The sequence below is a fragment of the Vipera berus genome (genome assembly GCF_964194415.1).
Source record: "Vipera berus genome assembly, chromosome: 2".
In the NCBI taxonomy this organism is placed as follows: domain Eukaryota; kingdom Metazoa; phylum Chordata; class Lepidosauria; order Squamata; family Viperidae; genus Vipera; species Vipera berus.
The window spans coordinates 43,230,812-43,247,699 of NC_138203.1; the positions used below are offsets into that span (position 1 = coordinate 43,230,812).

At 41.5% G+C, this 16,888-nt stretch overlaps 2 protein-coding genes across 4 annotated transcripts in view; both read left to right on the forward strand.

The window, feature by feature from the left end:
- The first annotated feature begins 1,348 nt into the window (after nt 1-1,348).
- On the forward strand, nt 1,349-15,222 carry RFESD (Rieske Fe-S domain containing). Of its 2 annotated transcripts, none has more exons than XM_081317811.1 (5): nt 1,349-1,433; nt 10,288-10,468; nt 10,730-10,764; nt 11,638-13,675; nt 14,783-15,222. In XM_081317811.1, the coding sequence occupies exons 1-4, from the start codon at nt 1,425-1,427 to the stop codon at nt 11,899-11,901; spliced, it is 489 nt and encodes a 162-aa protein (XP_081173937.1). In that variant the 5' UTR covers nt 1,349-1,424; the 3' UTR covers nt 11,902-13,675; nt 14,783-15,222. The 2 variants fall into 2 exon arrangements, with proteins under 2 accessions (XP_081173937.1, XP_081173938.1); XM_081317812.1 differs by lacking the exon at nt 14,783-15,222 and adding an exon at nt 10,962-11,240 and having other exon boundaries at nt 11,638-11,855.
- A 1,533-nt stretch (nt 15,223-16,755) lies between these two features.
- Nucleotides 16,756-16,888, forward strand: part of RHOBTB3 (Rho related BTB domain containing 3) — a 64,309-nt gene continuing 64,176 nt past the window's right edge. The window contains exon 1 of one of the 2 annotated variants that reach the window (XM_081320253.1): nt 16,756-16,828. The gene's annotated coding sequence lies outside the window, so the exon portion shown is untranslated. The remainder of the gene's footprint in view (nt 16,829-16,888) is intronic. The other variant, XM_081320254.1, reaches the window with a different exon arrangement.

The following is a 16,888-nucleotide window of genomic DNA, read 5'->3' on the forward strand; positions in this document are numbered from 1 at the left end:
GTATGTTGATGAGCAAATCTGACATACTGAAATGCTACATTTTAAAATCTGATATATTATACTACATGTATACATGTGTCACTTAACTTGGCTTGCTGACAAGGATGCTTAGCTGAAAATGAACCTCTGCATTTTCCACTGGATTGGAAAGGAAAGCTGCGTTTGTATAATCAGCTCTTACTGCTCCCTACAGTTTTTCAAATCCAATTTAATGTACAAATATTCAGCTTATTGCATACAACAAGGTCTGCTGCATTATGCTGTTGTTTCTAATTAATTAAATAATTATAGAATTACAAAATTGACAAGTTTGTTTATATACTAGTCTCAGCCTTGATAGAATACATGGTCTCATGTATGCCAACTTGATATTGATAAAGAACATAAGATTCGGAATAGGAAGTAAAAGCCAAATGTTGCAATAAACTTTTTCATGTTCTTCAAAAGCGCTATAAGTTCTAAGAGAGGAAGAGAGAATATTTTATTTATCCAATATCTCAGGGGCTACCACAAAGAAGAGGGAGTCAAGCTATTCTCCAAAGCACCTGAAAGCAGGACAAGAAGCAACGGATGGAAACTAGTCAAGGAGAGAAGCAACCTAGAACTAAGGAGAAACTTCCTGACAGTTAGAACAATTAACCAGTGGAACAACCTGCCTCCAGAGGTGGTGAATGCTCCAACACTGGAGGTTTTTAAGAAGAGACTGGACAGCCATTTGCCTGAAATGGTATAAGGTTTCCTGCCTGAGCAGGAGGTTGGACTAGATGACCTCCAAGGTCACTTCCAACTTTATTATTATTATTATTATTATTATTATTATTATTATTATTATTATTATTATTATTATTATTATTATTATTATTATTATTAACTGACTCTTCACAATGCACCAGCACATGGCAGGCTTTGGCCAATATAAATATCACATTATTTTCCCGTGTTTTACGATAGTTGGCGTATCCTTCGGGATCTAATGAGGCTGATCTGCCCTCTGCCCTCACCCCCGAAACTTCTCTTGTTCTTCCTTTTGCATACGGGGTGATCCTGAAGCTTCAGGGTCTCTTCTTCGTACCAGGCTTTTCCTAATCTTGTTCCTCCCGATCTGGCCAAACCCAGACCTCTGGGGCATTTTCCAAAAAATTCACCATTTTGCTTCTGGTTTTGTTTCTTTAATAAACCACGCTAGGCAGAAACAAGTATTAGGGATTTCAAAACAAAAAAAGACCCGTGTAAATTTCCTTCAAATCAACGCAAGTCATACAGGAACACTAATCAGCAAGGCCAGGTTTTATCACGTGACGCTTATAGCGTCAGTAACATTCAGATGTGACGCACGAGCAGGGGGAAAAAAACACTCGAGGAAATCCTCTCGCAGCGCTGGACTCGCAGCCTTGACTCGAGCGGTATCCCTTTCGACTGGCGAAATGGAACAGGTTGGTCTTCCTTTAAATAAATCTTCTCTCTCTCTCTCCCGGTACGAAGGACACGTGAAAAGACGAGGGAATAGGAAAGGGCTGAACGCAGCGCCTGCAGGGAGTTGTGTCTTCTGGAGCGCGAAGGCTGCTGGGCGTTGTGGTTTTGCAACTGCGGATAAGCTCAGGCTTGATGCAGCAAGAACGTCTGCATTGATCGCCACCTTGCGGGCGGCGAAGATTGTGAGATGGGAGTAAGTTTCGTATGGCCAGGCAGGTCGTAGTAGGGCGATACAAAAAAATAAATCTTGATGTGTTTGGCCCATTACATCTACGGCTACGCTTTCTGGACTGAAAAATCCTTCCGACCACTAGCTGGCGCCAAACTTTAACCGAATAGAAAGGCTTAGTTCCCTTCGTTTAAGTTGTCCAGATGTTTGCAGCCCAGATTTTATAGTCTCATGCTTGATAGAATTATAATTTCACAGCGATGCTTGATAGAATTATAATTTCACAGCCTGAAATAAATATCTATGTATGCATGTATCTACTACACAGCTGTTATATTTAGAGAATCCAGGAATTGAAGAGTTACTACATGTCTGAAGAAATGTTTCTTTTGCTCCACTTCTAGCTCCATCTACAATTGAACCCAGTTATAATTTAAATCTAAAATAATGAGTCTTGACAGCCAATTTGATGTAGAGGTTAAGGCATCAGGCCTTAACCAGGCTATCATGAGTCCTTGTCCTGCCTTAGGCACAAAGACAGTAGGTAACCTTGGGCCGGTCACTTTCTGTCAGCCCTAGAAAGCAGGCAATGGCAAATCACTTCTGAAATTGCCTAGAACAGAGAACCCCAACCTTTTGGGCACCAGGGACCAGTTCCATGGAGAGAGGTTTTTCCACAGACCAGAAGGTGCATATTTTGTGTGCTGCCTACATCCTGCAGATGGGGTGTTGCTTGTTTGTGTGGACCGGTTGCTGGCATGCCACAGCCCGGTACTGGTCCATGGACCGGGGGTTGGGGACCTCTGGCCTATAAAACTGCAGGCTCTTGTTCAAGCAGTTGCCAACACTTGACTCAGGCACCTAATAATAATAATCTGAGTAGCAGAAGTAAAGCATGTTTAATATAGATGGGATTCCTGTAAAGAGTTGCAGATTGGGAAATTCAAAACAATCCTCAAAGAAGGGCATGGCAAGCCATTTCAGAACTGCTGCCAAGAAAACTGTACAGATGTATTAATGAGGTAACCAGGAGTCGTGTTTGAAGGGGAGTTTACAGTATTTTGAATAAATAGTAGCACCTGTAAGCTCAGTTTGCTATTTTATTTTGTATGTGGCATATTTATAATGTACCTTTTAAGACAGTGTGCCATAAAGCACAAATAAATACAAAAGTAATGATAAATTAAACACTAACTAGCCCTGTATAACAAGAGAATTATAAGTCACTTATAAGTCAAGATGACTACTTAGATCCAGGTTTGAGAGATATCACCTGAAGCAGTTCCACCAGTGGCGAATCAATGCTGAAAAGTATCTTGCCAATCTATCACTTTTATAGGCAGGAATATGAGTAGCAGAGAGCTTGTTTGATGTAGTAGTTAAAGGTGCTGGATTAGAAGCTGGGAGACTGAGGTTTGCTTTAAGCATTAAAGCCAGCTGGGTTGGATGACCTTAGGCCACTCCCTCTCAGCTCTGAGAAGGCAAAGATGTTGCTGCCAAGAAGGTTGCATGGACTAGTCAAGACTGAGTTAAAGCAGGGCTTTTCAACCTTTTCACCCATTGTACCACTTTTAGGATATGGCAACATCCGACTACCACCAGTCGCCTAGCAAGGTGTCAAAAACTTGATGAACAAAAAAAAAGGAAAAAAGTGAGGAAGTACAGGTAGTCCTCGACTTACAACAGTTGGCTTAGTGACTGTTCGAAGTTACAATGGCACTGAAAAAGTGCCCCCCAAGCCACAGCCGAGGAAGACACCTGCCTGCCCGCCTGGCAGCGCTCTTCCTCCTGTCTGCAGTTTTCATTGTTGTGAGCATTTCTGTTGAGGATTGGCAGCAGAAGTGGGGTGGGGGTGTGTTTGGTTTTTATTTCCCCTGTCTGCTGGGTGGTTGAAGCAGGTTTTGGTCACTTCATATGAGCCTGGGACTCTGTGACCATTATAAATATGAATCAGTTGCCAAGCATCTGAATGTAAATCACAAGACCCTGGAGATGCTGCAACATTCCAGCTGATCGGCGCTTCTTCTGGGCTCAGAAGCACCAGGATCAGCGCTGAGCTCCAGCTGGAACCTGGCGCTGATCCTAGCACTTCCACTGAGCCCTGCAGCTCCAGCCGTCTCTCGCTCAGGGTTTTGAAGTGCTGCCACCGGTTCAGCTCATTCCCCTCCCCTGCTACCACTTTTCTAGGATGGTCACGTACCACCTGCCAGGTGTCAATGTACCACAGGTGGTACCCATACCACTGGTTGAAAGGCCCTGAGTTAAAGGTACTCTCTCTCACACACACCCTTCCTTCCTTCCTCCCTCTCCCTTTCACACACACACACACACACACACCCCTCTGACACTGATACAGGAATGAAAGCTGAAGTGCCAAATGAGCATTTTCCTACTTATCTCTTACTATAACTCGTCTAACACAGAAGGTAAGGTTATTCTGCCTAAAAATGAGATCAAACACTGAATTGGATCTAAATAATAAAAAAATCAGAAGATGCAGAATACTGCTTAGAACTGATAAACTACTACCCTCTCCAATACTTTGCCGAAATATAAAAAGGTAACTGGAGGGTAATGATGCCAGTCTATAATTTGGGAAAGTCTCCTGAGGCTAATTTCCATAATGCAGACTTTAATAAAAAAAAACCTATATCAGAAATCTGCCTTATCGTAAATGTTAAATTTTCCGAGAATACAAATTATGGAGAACCACCTTGGTGTAGTGGTTAAGGTACTGGCCTATAAACCAGGAGACTGTGATTTCTAGTTCTGCTTTAGGCATGAAAGTGATTGATTTGGGGCCAGTTACTTACTCAGCCCAACTCACCTCACAGGGTTGTAGTTGTGGGGAAAATAGGAGGAAGGAGTATGTTCTCTGCCTTGAGTTATCTATAAAGTAACAAAGGGAGGCTAAAACCTAATAAAAAAATTCTGGGGTTTCAATATTACATTGCAAGTACAGATAGTCCTTGACTTACGACTGCGTTTTAGCCACAAAATTTCTGTTGCTAAGTGAGAGTTGTTAAGTGAATTTTACCCCATTTTGCACCCTTTCTTACCAGTGCTCTTAAGTGAATCACTGCAGTTGTTAAGTTAGTAACATGTTTGTTAAGTGAACATGGCTTCTCTATTGTCTTTGCTTATCATAGGGTCACAAAAGATGATCACATGACCCCAGGACACTGCAATTTCATAAATATGAGTCAATTGCCAAGCTTCTGAATTTTGGTTACATGACCACGAGGATGCTGCAATAGTTGTGTGAAAAATAGTGATAACTCATTTTTTAAAGTGCTATTATAACTTTGAACAGTCACTAAATGAACTGTTGTAAGTTGAGGATTACCTGTACTTCCATTATCTAAGGCAAGGAACACTATCAGTTGGATAGATGTACAGGTAGTCCTGGACGTAATTTTGTTTATAGGTCGTTGTGTTCATAGGCTGCTGCAGTCATAAGTCAAGACCAGATCTGATTTTTCAAGCATTTTTATGGCAGTCATTAAGCAAATTATATGGTTGTTAAGTGAATCTATTTTCCTAAGTGGAAAGAAACCTGAAAATCAGCAAAAAAAATATTTCAGATCACAGTAACATAACTGTGAGATGCTGCAACTGGTTGTAAATGCTAGCCAGTTCCCAAGTGCCCAAAATTTATTTATTTATTTATTTGTTTTATATACCGCCCTTCTCCCGGAGGACTCAGGGCGGTGTACTGTACAGAGCAATAAAGTAAGATACAATAAAACAATAAAACAATAGAGTGAGAAAAATTTAAAACCCAAATCCATCAGGCAAGGCCGGCTTGTTGGAATAGATAAGTTTTTAGATCATGCCGGAAGGAGCGAAGGTCGGGGGCCATCAGGATTTCAGCTGGTAAGCGTTTCCAAAGGATTGGCGCACCCACCGAGAATGCTCTCATGTGACCACAGTGGAGGTGGTGGAATATTTTACATTGGCCAGAAATGGTTTATGGGCCCTAAAGCAGGGCTTTTCAACCAGTGGTATGGGTACCACCTGTGATACATTGGCACCTGGCAGGTGGTACGCGACCATCCTAGAAAAGTGGTAGCGGGGATGGGAATGAGCTGAACTGGTGGCAGCACCGTACAAGCCTGAGCGAGAGACGGCTGGAGCTGCAGGGCTGTCAGGGCTCAGCAGAAGCACCAGGATCGGCACCAGCTTCCAACTGGAGCTCAGCGCTGATCTTGGCGCTTCTGCTGAGCCCAGAAGAAGTGCCGATCAGCCAGAATGTTGCAGCATCTCCAGAGTCTTGTGATTTACATTCAGATGCTTGGCAACTGATTCATATTTATGACGGTCACAGTGTCCCAGGGTCATGTGAAGTGACCAAAACCTGCTGCAACCACCCAGCAGATGGGGGGGGGAATTAAAAACCAAACACACCCCACCCCACCCCCGCTGCCAATCCTCAACAGAAATGCCCACAACAATGAAAACCTCGGACAAGAGGAATACCGCCGCCGGGCGGGCAGGCAGGTGTCTTGCTCGGCTGTGGCTTGGGGGGCATTTTTTCAGTGCCATTGTAACTTTGAACAGTCACTAAGCGAACTGTTGTAAGTTGAGGACTACCTGTACTTCATCACTTTTCCCCCTTTTTTTTTTGGTCATCAAGTTTTTGACACCTTGCGACTGGTGGTACTCGGATGTTGCCATATCCTAAAAGTGGTACAATGGGTGACAAGGTTGAAAAGCCCTGCCCTAAAGCAAACTTTCTGAGGCATAATTTAAATAGTCTTAAATGACCAGTCATAAGTCAAAGACTACTTGTCTATCAAGAGGGTATATGTAAGGATTTATTTATTTTCTATTTTAAAGCAGTATAGTTTTTTTCAAGTATTAGGTAGCAGATTAATTAAAAATGCAGATATAAACATACAAAGGTATAAGTGAGCAATGCTCATTGTCTATTTGATGGAGAGAGTTAATAATTCTTCATAACCACAACGATAATCATAGGGAGAGTTGATAATTCTCCATAACCATAGCAGCATGGTGTGAGAGCTAGTTTGGAACAACACTGGATCATAAAAGAGCCTTTAGGCCCTAGCAGAGAAGCCACCAGCCATTAAAGATTTCTTTTCCGTCCCCCACTTCCTCCCTTAGATTTCACATTTTTGTATTCTGAGCCTGTTGCAGCTCTTAATGCTGTGCCAGTAGCTTTACTTTCAGCCAGTTCCTTCATAGTACACCACATACCATTTTTCTTGTTTCGCTTGTTAAGAGGCTGCTTGGCAATAGGAAGGCTGACTCACAGGAAGAATGAGGATTGGTAAATGCAAGCTAAATATCAAATAGGATTTTCTACAGACATTGGCAAGTGCCGATTGCTGTTCCCGTAAATGAAATTCTCTGTTATCTGTAGTGTTATTTATTGGTCTGTTTATCAACTAATATGGATAATCAGGTTCCAATCCACTGTGTGTGAAAGATTGGTGTGTGATATTCTATTTTATTTGCTGAAGCTCATATTAAGAAAATGCTATTTCAGTTGTTCTCTTATTGTGTCACCTCTGTTCACCTCACTTGGATTAGTCTTCTTGGAAACATTGCTTTACTGAATAGTGATCATTCTTTATAAATTGACTTTCTTTATAAAACATCAATAATATAGTTTGTTTAGTCAGTATAACAAAATACGTAAACTGCTTACAGTCCTTAGTCTGTTCTTTCTGACAGAACTCTTCACTTTCCCAGTTAACAACTGTTTCTTCTTTTCATTATCTTCTTTGCCAGATAAGGCCCTGCTTCCCCCTTTTCTTGTTTGCTAATAAAATGTAAGACCTTGCAATGTGTGTGTTCATGTATATTTCTACTGCATCCAATAATTTTAGTTTTCAACTTTGAAGTGATTTTCTGTAGCATCCGTTTTCTGAAGAACAGGGTTTACACATCTATAAAGCCATAATGCGGTTTGTCTTTGCTGTACTACGTTAAATTGACTCCAGTAACATCATTTGCAAACCATGGCCTCTTGTATTACATAGTCCTAATAGTAATGATTTAACATGGATTGACTTCAGTAGAAGAGTATTTAAGAGGACCAGTGCTTTTTTTGTAAAAGAAAAAGGTGCCGGAACTCACACATGTCATACAACCCGCCTTGCCTACCCTACAAGGTTCCATCCAAAAAAGGTGCCGGAACTCTGTTCTGAGCGTTCAATGAGAAAAAAAGCCCTGAAGAGGACTATCAGCCACCTACAAATCAGTCTTTTTTAGCTTGAAATAAAGCTCTTACGAATATCAGCAGGAAAGTAGGACAGTTATGGAAAACCCTACTCCATAGTAACATTGCTGCACAGGCCCCTTCCTTTACATACTTGGGTTGTGACACTCTTATATAATGGGGCTTGATTAGTGATGTTACTACACACATTCAAATGCCACAAAAGCATGTTTTGTCCTTTGCTTGCTAGCAAAAAAACAGGTCATATAGCCCAGCAGGTTTGTTTTATGACAGTAATTGTCAGTTGTTAATGAGTTTTGCCCCATTTTATGACCTTGTTTGCCACAGTTGTTAAGTGAATCACAGCAGTTGTTGAGTTAGTAAAACAATTGTTAAGTGCATCTGGATTCCCTATTGCCTTTGCTTGTCAGAAGGTCATAAAAGGGGATCACATGATCCCTTTTGAAACAGTTACAAATACATGCCAGTTGCCAAGCGTCCGAATTATGTGACCATGTTATCCTGATATATATTTTAATAAACCTATTTTTGCTTCAAATGCAACAAATATTAATTAACATTTATTGACAGCTGGGCTAAGCCCATTCCTGAATTCCACAAAAAATGTTTTCAACAATTTATTTTTAAATGGGGCCTTTTGTAATTCTTTTAGTATTTTTTCAACACTGCTTGTCATCAGAGCGTATCTTCTAGCAAGGCTTAAAGCATACTGGTAGCCAATTGCACACACCACAAATGGTAAATAATACATTCTTAGGGCATTGAATTACTCTCAGACAGAGAACTGTATATGGTAAGCTGTCAATACTCTGTTCTTTCTCAGTTGATGCTCATTATTTTTGGTCTGGTTCCAAGGCCATCTGGCTACTTTGAGCCTGTCTTTCTCTTAACATTCTTCCTTGCAATTGAGCACTTTGCTTTCTCTCTGCCTTTTAATAGCTATTCTAGCAGCACTGTTTCATAGAAATTGGGTATATGTGCTGTTAAGTCTAGATTGAAGATCTTGGGGTAGTGGGGATTGATTCTGGGTGAATTTTCTGCTAACTTTGCTCATCTGGTGCAAAGGGCACATTCAAGTTTAAGTTTAAGTTTATTGAATTTATATACCACCCTTTTCCCGTAGGACTCAGGGCGGTTTACAAGGTATTTAAAAACATCAATACAATACAAAAGTTAAAAACAATTAAAAATAATTACATTTGATCCCTGAAAAATATAAAACCCCAATTAAAAACTCTCAGCCTGGGCCGGAAAGCTCAAAGAGCCGGGTCTTCAGGTCCCGGCGGAATGAACGAACGTTGGGGGCAGTCCTAAGCTCCACGAGCAGCTGGTTCCAAAGGGCAGGTGCACCCATTGAGAAGGCCCTCCCCCTGGGTGTTATCCGCCGGCAGTCTTTTACTAGCGGCACCCTGAGAAGGCCCTCCCTGTGGGAGCGCACAGGACGAAGGGAACTTGATGCCGGCAGCAGGTATTCCCTCAAATATCCCGGACCCAAGCCATTTAGGGCTTTATAGGTCATCACCAGCACCTTGAATCTCACCCGGAGGGCAACCGGAAGCCAATGCAGCTCGCGGAGTAGAGGTGTTACATGGGAGTATCGGGAAACCCCCATCACAACTTGCGCGGCTGCATTCTGCACCAGCTGAAGCCTCCGAGTGGTCCTCAAGGGCAGCCCCATGTAGAGAGCGTTGCAGTAGTCTAACCGGGAGGTCACGAGCGCATGGGTGACTGTGCGTAGGGCATCTCGGTCCAGATAGGGTCGCAACTGGCGCACCAGGCGAACCTGGGCAAAAGCATCAATACATTTCCTCCTTCAAGAATTCGTTAGATAACTGCATGTTGCCACTGAACTAGTTCAATAAGCTAATTACATTTAGGGACTCAACATATGGAACAGAATGAGATACCTTAAAACAATTTTATTTCATTAACCACAACCACTCTTCGATGAATAATGCTTATTTTTTCTCTCTTCTATTTCACAATAGATTGATGAATATATAAATCTTATCTGCAGAATTGTGACCATCTCTGCTTCTTAGCTAAATGAAGACTTGATTCCTTCGTTTTTTTTGTAGATTTCACATGAGCAGGAAACTTGGGTCACCCTTGTGATTCCACCTAAAAGGACTGGTGGGTCTCATGTTTATAAATCTGCTTTAAAGTGAATTCACTGATGATGGCATCCAGTCCAATGTATTTTGCAAGCGAACATCTCAGTAGATAGGAAAGTTCTCCACTACTTCCCTGTAGCCCAAAAAGTTTTTTAAAAATCTGCAGTATGTTGGGAGACCCTCCAAAAAAGATTTTCAGCAAGAACTGGAAGACCTTATGAGGAAGAAGAGAGCAGATTTCTTATGGTGCACTGTTGGATTTTCCCCTTATGTCAATTGTTTTTATTTTCAAGTTAATTTTTAATGTAATTCTTTTCTTGCAGGATATTAATGAAAGTGGTGTGGTCAAACCATCTAAAAGGAAAGAAGTGTCTAGTCCAATTTATGTTGGTAGAGAAGATGATATTAAAAAGCTCAAGAGAACAACAGCCACTGTCCATGAGAGAGAAGTTGTTATTTTCTACCATGGTGGACACTTTTATGCTCTGGATTGCCGCTGTTACCGTAAGAACTTAAAAATGATGTGCATTGAGGCTTATAAAGCTACACTCGGGGTTAATGGGTTAATGCATATGTTCTTTAGTTCTTTCTTGGACAGCTAGATGCAATTGGGAAGCTCATAAGCAGGGAATGCATGGTGTATCACATACTTATTTATGTTCCCCAGCCATTCGTACTCAGAGCTATAATAGCTCTGAAACTAGAAGTGAGTTACAACCACCCAAAGTAATAGCTCTGATCTAATATATTTTTATCTTTTAATAGATGCAGGAGGTCCCTTACATCTTGGTGAAATAGAGGTAGGTAAACACAATACCACTTAATATGGTAGCTAAGGTGATAGCCAATGTTTTCATATAAATCAGGGGCTCCCAACCAGGGATGCTCGCACCCCCTGGGGGTGTGAGACAATATTCCAGGGGGTGCAAAAACCTGGGTTTAGAAGTTTCAGAATTATAGTGTATATGCATAATTTGTTGTTTCTAACTTTTGTAAGGGATGCGAGACTATATGGCATGGGTCTGGATTACTTACGGGAGCACCTTCTGCCGGCGTCAACTTCCCATCGTCCTGTGCGCTCCCACAGAGAGGGCCTCCTCAGGGTGCCGTCGGCCAGGGAATGCCGACTGGCGGCCCCCAGGGGGAGAGCATTCTCTGTGGGCGCGCCTGCCCTCTGGAACCAGCTCCCTGTTGAGCTCCGGATGGCTCCTGACCTTCGCTCCTTTCGCCGTGACCTGACAACTTGGTTATTTGAGCTTGCCGGCCTGGACTGAGGGTTTGGGATTTTAAAATTTTTACAATGTGATTTACTTGTTGGGGCTAATTTAATTTAATTTATTTTTAACCTTGTATATTGTGTTTTAACTGCCCTGTACACCGCCCTGAATCCTTCGGGAGAAGGGTGGTATATAAATCCAATTAAATAAATAAATAAATAAATAAATAAATAAATAAATAAATAAATAAATAAATAAATCAGAAGCATTCTAGGGGTGCGGGGTATAGAAAAGGTAGGGAGCCACTGATATAAATGAAAGCATCAAAGTGCAGGAACATTGCAAATACAATTAACTAAATGATCAGAGACAATTTGTAGATAGATAGACAATATATATATTTCTAATATATATAAGATAATGAAAAAGATTTTTGTTCTTTCCTTGTGTCTATAGGACATCAATGGACAACCGTGTATTATTTGTCCTTGGCATAAGTATAAAATAACTCTGAATACAGGTGAAGGATTGTATCAGGCAATAAATCCCAAAGAACCATCTGCCGTACCCAAGTGGAAATCAAAAGGACCAAAACAAAGGACTCACAGAGTCACTGTGGACAATGGAAATGTTTATGTGACTCTTTCAGATTTAATGGAGTATAAAGAGTCTGACTACTATGCTGAAAAATACAAAACAGGAAAAAATGCAGAAAAATAACCTTTTTTAAATCACATTTTGCTTCATAGAAACTTGAGTTAAAAAACTGTTGAATATAGGATGGTCATCAACTTACAACTACAACTGAGCTCAAAATTTCTGTTGCTAAGTGAGACATTTGTTAAGTGAGTTTTGCCCCATTTTAGGAACTTTCTTGCCACAGTTGTTAAGTGAATCACTGCAGTTGTGAGGTTAGTAACACAGTTGTTAAGTGAATCTGGCTTCCCCATTGACTTTGCTTGTCAGAAAGTTGCAAAAAATGATCTCATGACCCCGGGACACTATAACCATCATAAATATGAGTCAGTTGCCAAGCATCTGAATTTTGATCATATGACCATAGGGCACTGTAGCAGTCATAAGTATGAACAATCATAAATTACTTTTTTCAGTGCTGTTGTAACAGGGCTTTTTTTTGTCATAGTACGCTCAGAATGGAGTTCCGGCAAATTTTTTGGATGGAACCTTGTAGGGTAGGCAAGGCGGGTTGTATGACGTGTGAGTTCCGGCACCTTTTTCTTTTACAAAAAAAGCACTGTGTTGTAACTTTGAACAGTCACTAAATGAACTATGGTAAGTCGAGGACTACCTGTATAAATTCTGGTCTTGTTATCTAAAAGACATTCTGTTTCTTGGTGATATATTCACTTAGTAACAATCCCTCAGTGATAGAGGTTTTTGTCCAGTATCTGCAGGATCTTGGGAGAATTATTTCCAGAATATTTTCAAAACAAAATAATCCAGCTGGGACTTTCAAATGTTCTTCCTGGCAGCCTCCCATGTCCAGATCAGGAACCTCATTTCACAATTAAAACACAGAACAGGCTTGGAAGGAATTGCTATCTCCCCCAGATTTATTAAGGGAGAACAAGGACTGGTAAATTAGGGTCGATGGTCCTATTCACTCCTATTAACAGCTCAGCGTGTTTTTCTTCTGAGTGGAGCTGTCATTGTTATCCAATCCTATGACACAAGAAACTAGATTAGGCTGCCATTTTTGACCATCAGTCAGCAAACTAAATAATAAATGTACTTACAATTATTGAACCAGGCTGCAAGTGAAAACATCTTAGTTGAGGAGAAGACACAGTTTAGTTTAGTTTAGAGTAGAGTAGAGTAGAGCTTGTCAATTGGAAGGTCAGCAGTTTGGCGGATTGAATCCCGAGTGCCGCGTAGCAGAGTGAGCGCCTGTTACTCGTCCCAGCTTCTGCCAACCTAGCAGTTCGAAAGCACGTAAAAATGCAAGTAGAAAAATAGGGACCACTACGGTGGGAAGGTAACGGCGTTCTGTGCGCCTTTGGCGTCTAGTCGTGCCGGTCACATAACCACGGAGACGTCCTCGGACAAGCGCTGGCTCTTCGGCTTTGAAATGGAGATGAGCACCGGCCCCTAGAGTCAGAAACGACTAGCACGCATGTGTGGGTGAACCTTTACCTTTTAAAATCAATTCTTAACCACCATCTGGTCATCCACTGTTTAGCTGAGAAATACTCTTTCCAGCCCAAAGCCTTTGGGTTAATTCCCAGGGAGAGGATATGAGAAAAACTAAGAGGATCTTAATAGATGAAACGTTGCTTCTTTTCATTTAATTCCTCCACTCCAACACTACTGTGAGAGTTAGATGCTTCTCTTGGGGACGGAGTGACCATGGAAGATCTGAAGGAGATGGTGTGAGACAGTGGGGCACAGAGAGTGCTAATCCATAGAATGGCGGAGGGTCATACTACAACTGAATGGCTGACAATGAACTGGGGACTATCCCTGATCAGAGAAGGTGAGCCAGAGATGTATTTTAGCTTCTTTACTTTTTGACTTACATATTAATAAGCTAGGGTCTCCCCACATTCATCACCTCCCTTTATTAGTTGGTCCTAGCTTTTTTATGGAGGGACGCGGTGGCTCAGTGGGTTAGGACGCTGAGCTTGTCAATCAGAAGATCGGCAGTTTGGCGGGTCGAATCCCGAGTGCCGCGTAACAGAGTGAGCACCTGTTACTCGTCCCAGCTTCTACCAACCTAGCAGTTCGAAAGCATGTAAAAATGCAAGTAGAAAAATAGGGACCACTCTGGTGGGAAGGTAACAGCGTTCCATGCGCCTTTGGCATCTAGTTATGCCGGCCACATGACCACGGAGACATCCTCGGACAAGCGCTGGCTCTTCGGCTTTGAAACGGAGATGAGCACCGGCCCCTAGAGTTGGAAACGACTAGCATGCATGTGCGGGGGAACCTTTACCTTTAGCTTTTTTATGTGCAGAGGAGATCATGATCAGGTCATCTCTCAGTAATGAGAAGGAAACTGAGGGCTTTGGTCACTTTCTGCTCAGAGGAGAAACTAGTAAAATAGGATCAGAAAATTTAAATCACAGTATTTGTGTGACATCATAATACTCATAATAAGTAAATTAAGGAGAATGCTATCACGTAGGTATACCCTTGCAAATACCTTGGAGTGGGCTTTTTTTCAAACTTTAGTATCCTGAGGAGAACTTTTTGATAATTGGTAAGTATTGTTCAGTGAAGCTCCTAATTATTCTGAGGGTTTTTTTTCATTTGGAGAAAGCTCATTATATCCCTGAAAGGGTTTTGTATTCAAGGTTGCCTCCCAACTTGTATACAATAGCCAAGTCTGTGCTTTTAGATAGCTTGACATCCTTGAAACCATTCAATTTAAGCATATTAGAGCTACTCTTCCAGGATGTATTACAAATGCTGTTTTATATTTAGATATAGGCTTGGTCTCTGTGGATGCTAGAGCCTGGTACTATCATTTTTTAAAAATTGCTAATGTAAGCATGTTTCCCAGTGATTTTGATGCTTGCCATTGATTCTTCAACCTGGTTTAAAAGGTTGAAAATTTTACTCTCTAACTCTCTTGTTGAAGTGCTTTTGAAAACAGAAGCATTCCAAAGTAATGTACCTGAGATCTTCAAATTATTCTGTGGTTCCCAGTCTTGCAAGACATGGAGTCTTGATCCACCCTCCTGCCTCTCTTCTATCACAGTCTGAAATTTTGCTGACTCTTCACTCTGGACAGACTAGATGCATTGCCTTCTGCTTTTCTTCAGGGTTACTGAAATACTCCTCACACACTTAAGAGGGCATCAGGGTGACAATGCTGCCTCACCTGAAGCTTAAAAATTACAATGTCTGTTTCCCCAAAAACACTATCCTTGCAATGGAATCCTTGTGTAACCAGGGACTGCCTTGTATGAAAAAATGCATTTAAAAGCATTATCAGTGTAAATAAATGGGGATACTATTTTTTCCATGTTATGTGTTACGGATCTTTAATTAAAGAAATAATTTTTCTTGTGAAACTCTCATCCTTTATTTTGTACTTGATTTGTTTCATCCCACAATGGTAAGCTTGGTATATATTGACTCTTGCTGTGATGGCTTGTAATACACCAATTATTTTGCAGTATAGTGCCTCTTAGTAAAGTAGGTAGGCCACAAAAGTCTGCTTAATGCCAGTCAAGCAGGTTATTTGCATTAATCAGGAATTCTTTACATGCCCTTCTAGGAAAGCAAACTTCCAAAGCAGATGATTTTGGAGAGTTTTCTTTTTTTGAATCTCGGCTGGCTGGAAGGTATGGGAATATATTCTAACACAGACTTGTCCCTGCACTTGTTCAAATAGACTCTTTAATCCTACCTTTTTTCTCCAAGACACCTGTGTACATGTTTTGTTGCTGTGTGTTTTTAATTGTAAATATCATAGTGCTAATTTATATTTTGGTGGGTTGTAATTTGCTACTATGCCTCAGAGGTTCTTTTTCAGGGCTTTTTTTGTCATAGAACGCTCAGAACGGAGTTCCGGCACCTTTTTTGGATGGAACCTTGTAGGGTAGGCAAGGTGGGTTGTATGACATGTGTGAGTTCCAGCACCTTTTTCTTTTACAAAAAAGCACTGCTTTTAATGATTACCAAAATTAACTAGTTATTTCATATTTACACCAAAGTAAACAGATGCTTTACTTTGAGCTTCGTATACACAATTAAGATGTAATAAACTATTTATAGTACAAATTTTCCATTAGTAACACTAAACAGTTCACGGGGAGCACAGTGGAGCCTTTTAAGTAAGGATTTTCTGATTAGTGTATGTACCATGCCCTATTTTCTCTCTAACCAACCACTCATTTACGTGTGTTAAAATCCAGGCCAGGCTGGGTAGAGGAATCAACGGTAGCACCAGTACTGTAAACATCTGGTGGATTTGGGAACAGAACCTATAGGACAGGGGTGTCAAACTCAATTTCATTGAGTGCCGCATCAGCATTGCGGTTGCCCTCGGGGGCGGGTGGGTATGGCCAGGGTGGGCGTGGCCTACTGGGTGGACGTGGCTAGAGTGCATATGTCCTACTGGGTGGGCGTGGCCAGCTCTACATCGTTCGCATCAAGGGTGCCTATGGGGGCCTGGGCAGGAGTGGGACAGATCTGAGGGTCTCTGGCAGAAGGAGGGTCTCTGGGCCAGGGCCAAGGCAGTGGGGGCTGTTCCCTCACTGTTTCCAGGATGGCTTCAAGGGCCACATGAAACCACTTGGCGGGCCGGATCCGGCCCCTGGGCCTTGTGTTTGACATGTCTGCTATAGGAAATGGAGTTCATGGGCCCTGGTTAAAGGAGCTGTCACAGGGTATCTGTAACGCTTAATCAGGACTGGGATTTTTGCAAACAAGACTTTTCTTTTTCCTCTTGCTGCAAACAGAGACCTTTTCTTCTAATGGTCGGAATTTGTCCATTAGAAAGGTTGTGAGTAACAAAGAACTCTTTACACAGTAGCTTTGGAACAACTTGGCACACACTGCTGTGTAGGAGGGGCTTTTTCAGAGCAACATGCCTTCCACACAGTATGTTGTTGTCTGGCAAATAAGGTCTCTGAAGGGAGAGAATCCAAACTGAACCAATTGCCTGCTCTTTGGAATTGTAAGTTATGGAATTCTTTTTTTAAAGTATAGTTGTTTTTAAAATGATCCTGTGAGAAAA

Excerpts from the sequence above, each read along its gene's own strand:
- RFESD (XM_081317811.1), top strand. Across the intron at positions 10,469-10,729 it reads TCTGGATTGCCGCTGTTACC|ATGCAGGAGGTCCCTTACAT; the intron begins GTAAGAACTTAA and ends ATCTTTTAATAG. Across the intron at positions 10,765-11,637 it reads TACATCTTGGTGAAATAGAG|GACATCAATGGACAACCGTG; the intron begins GTAGGTAAACAC and ends TTGTGTCTATAG.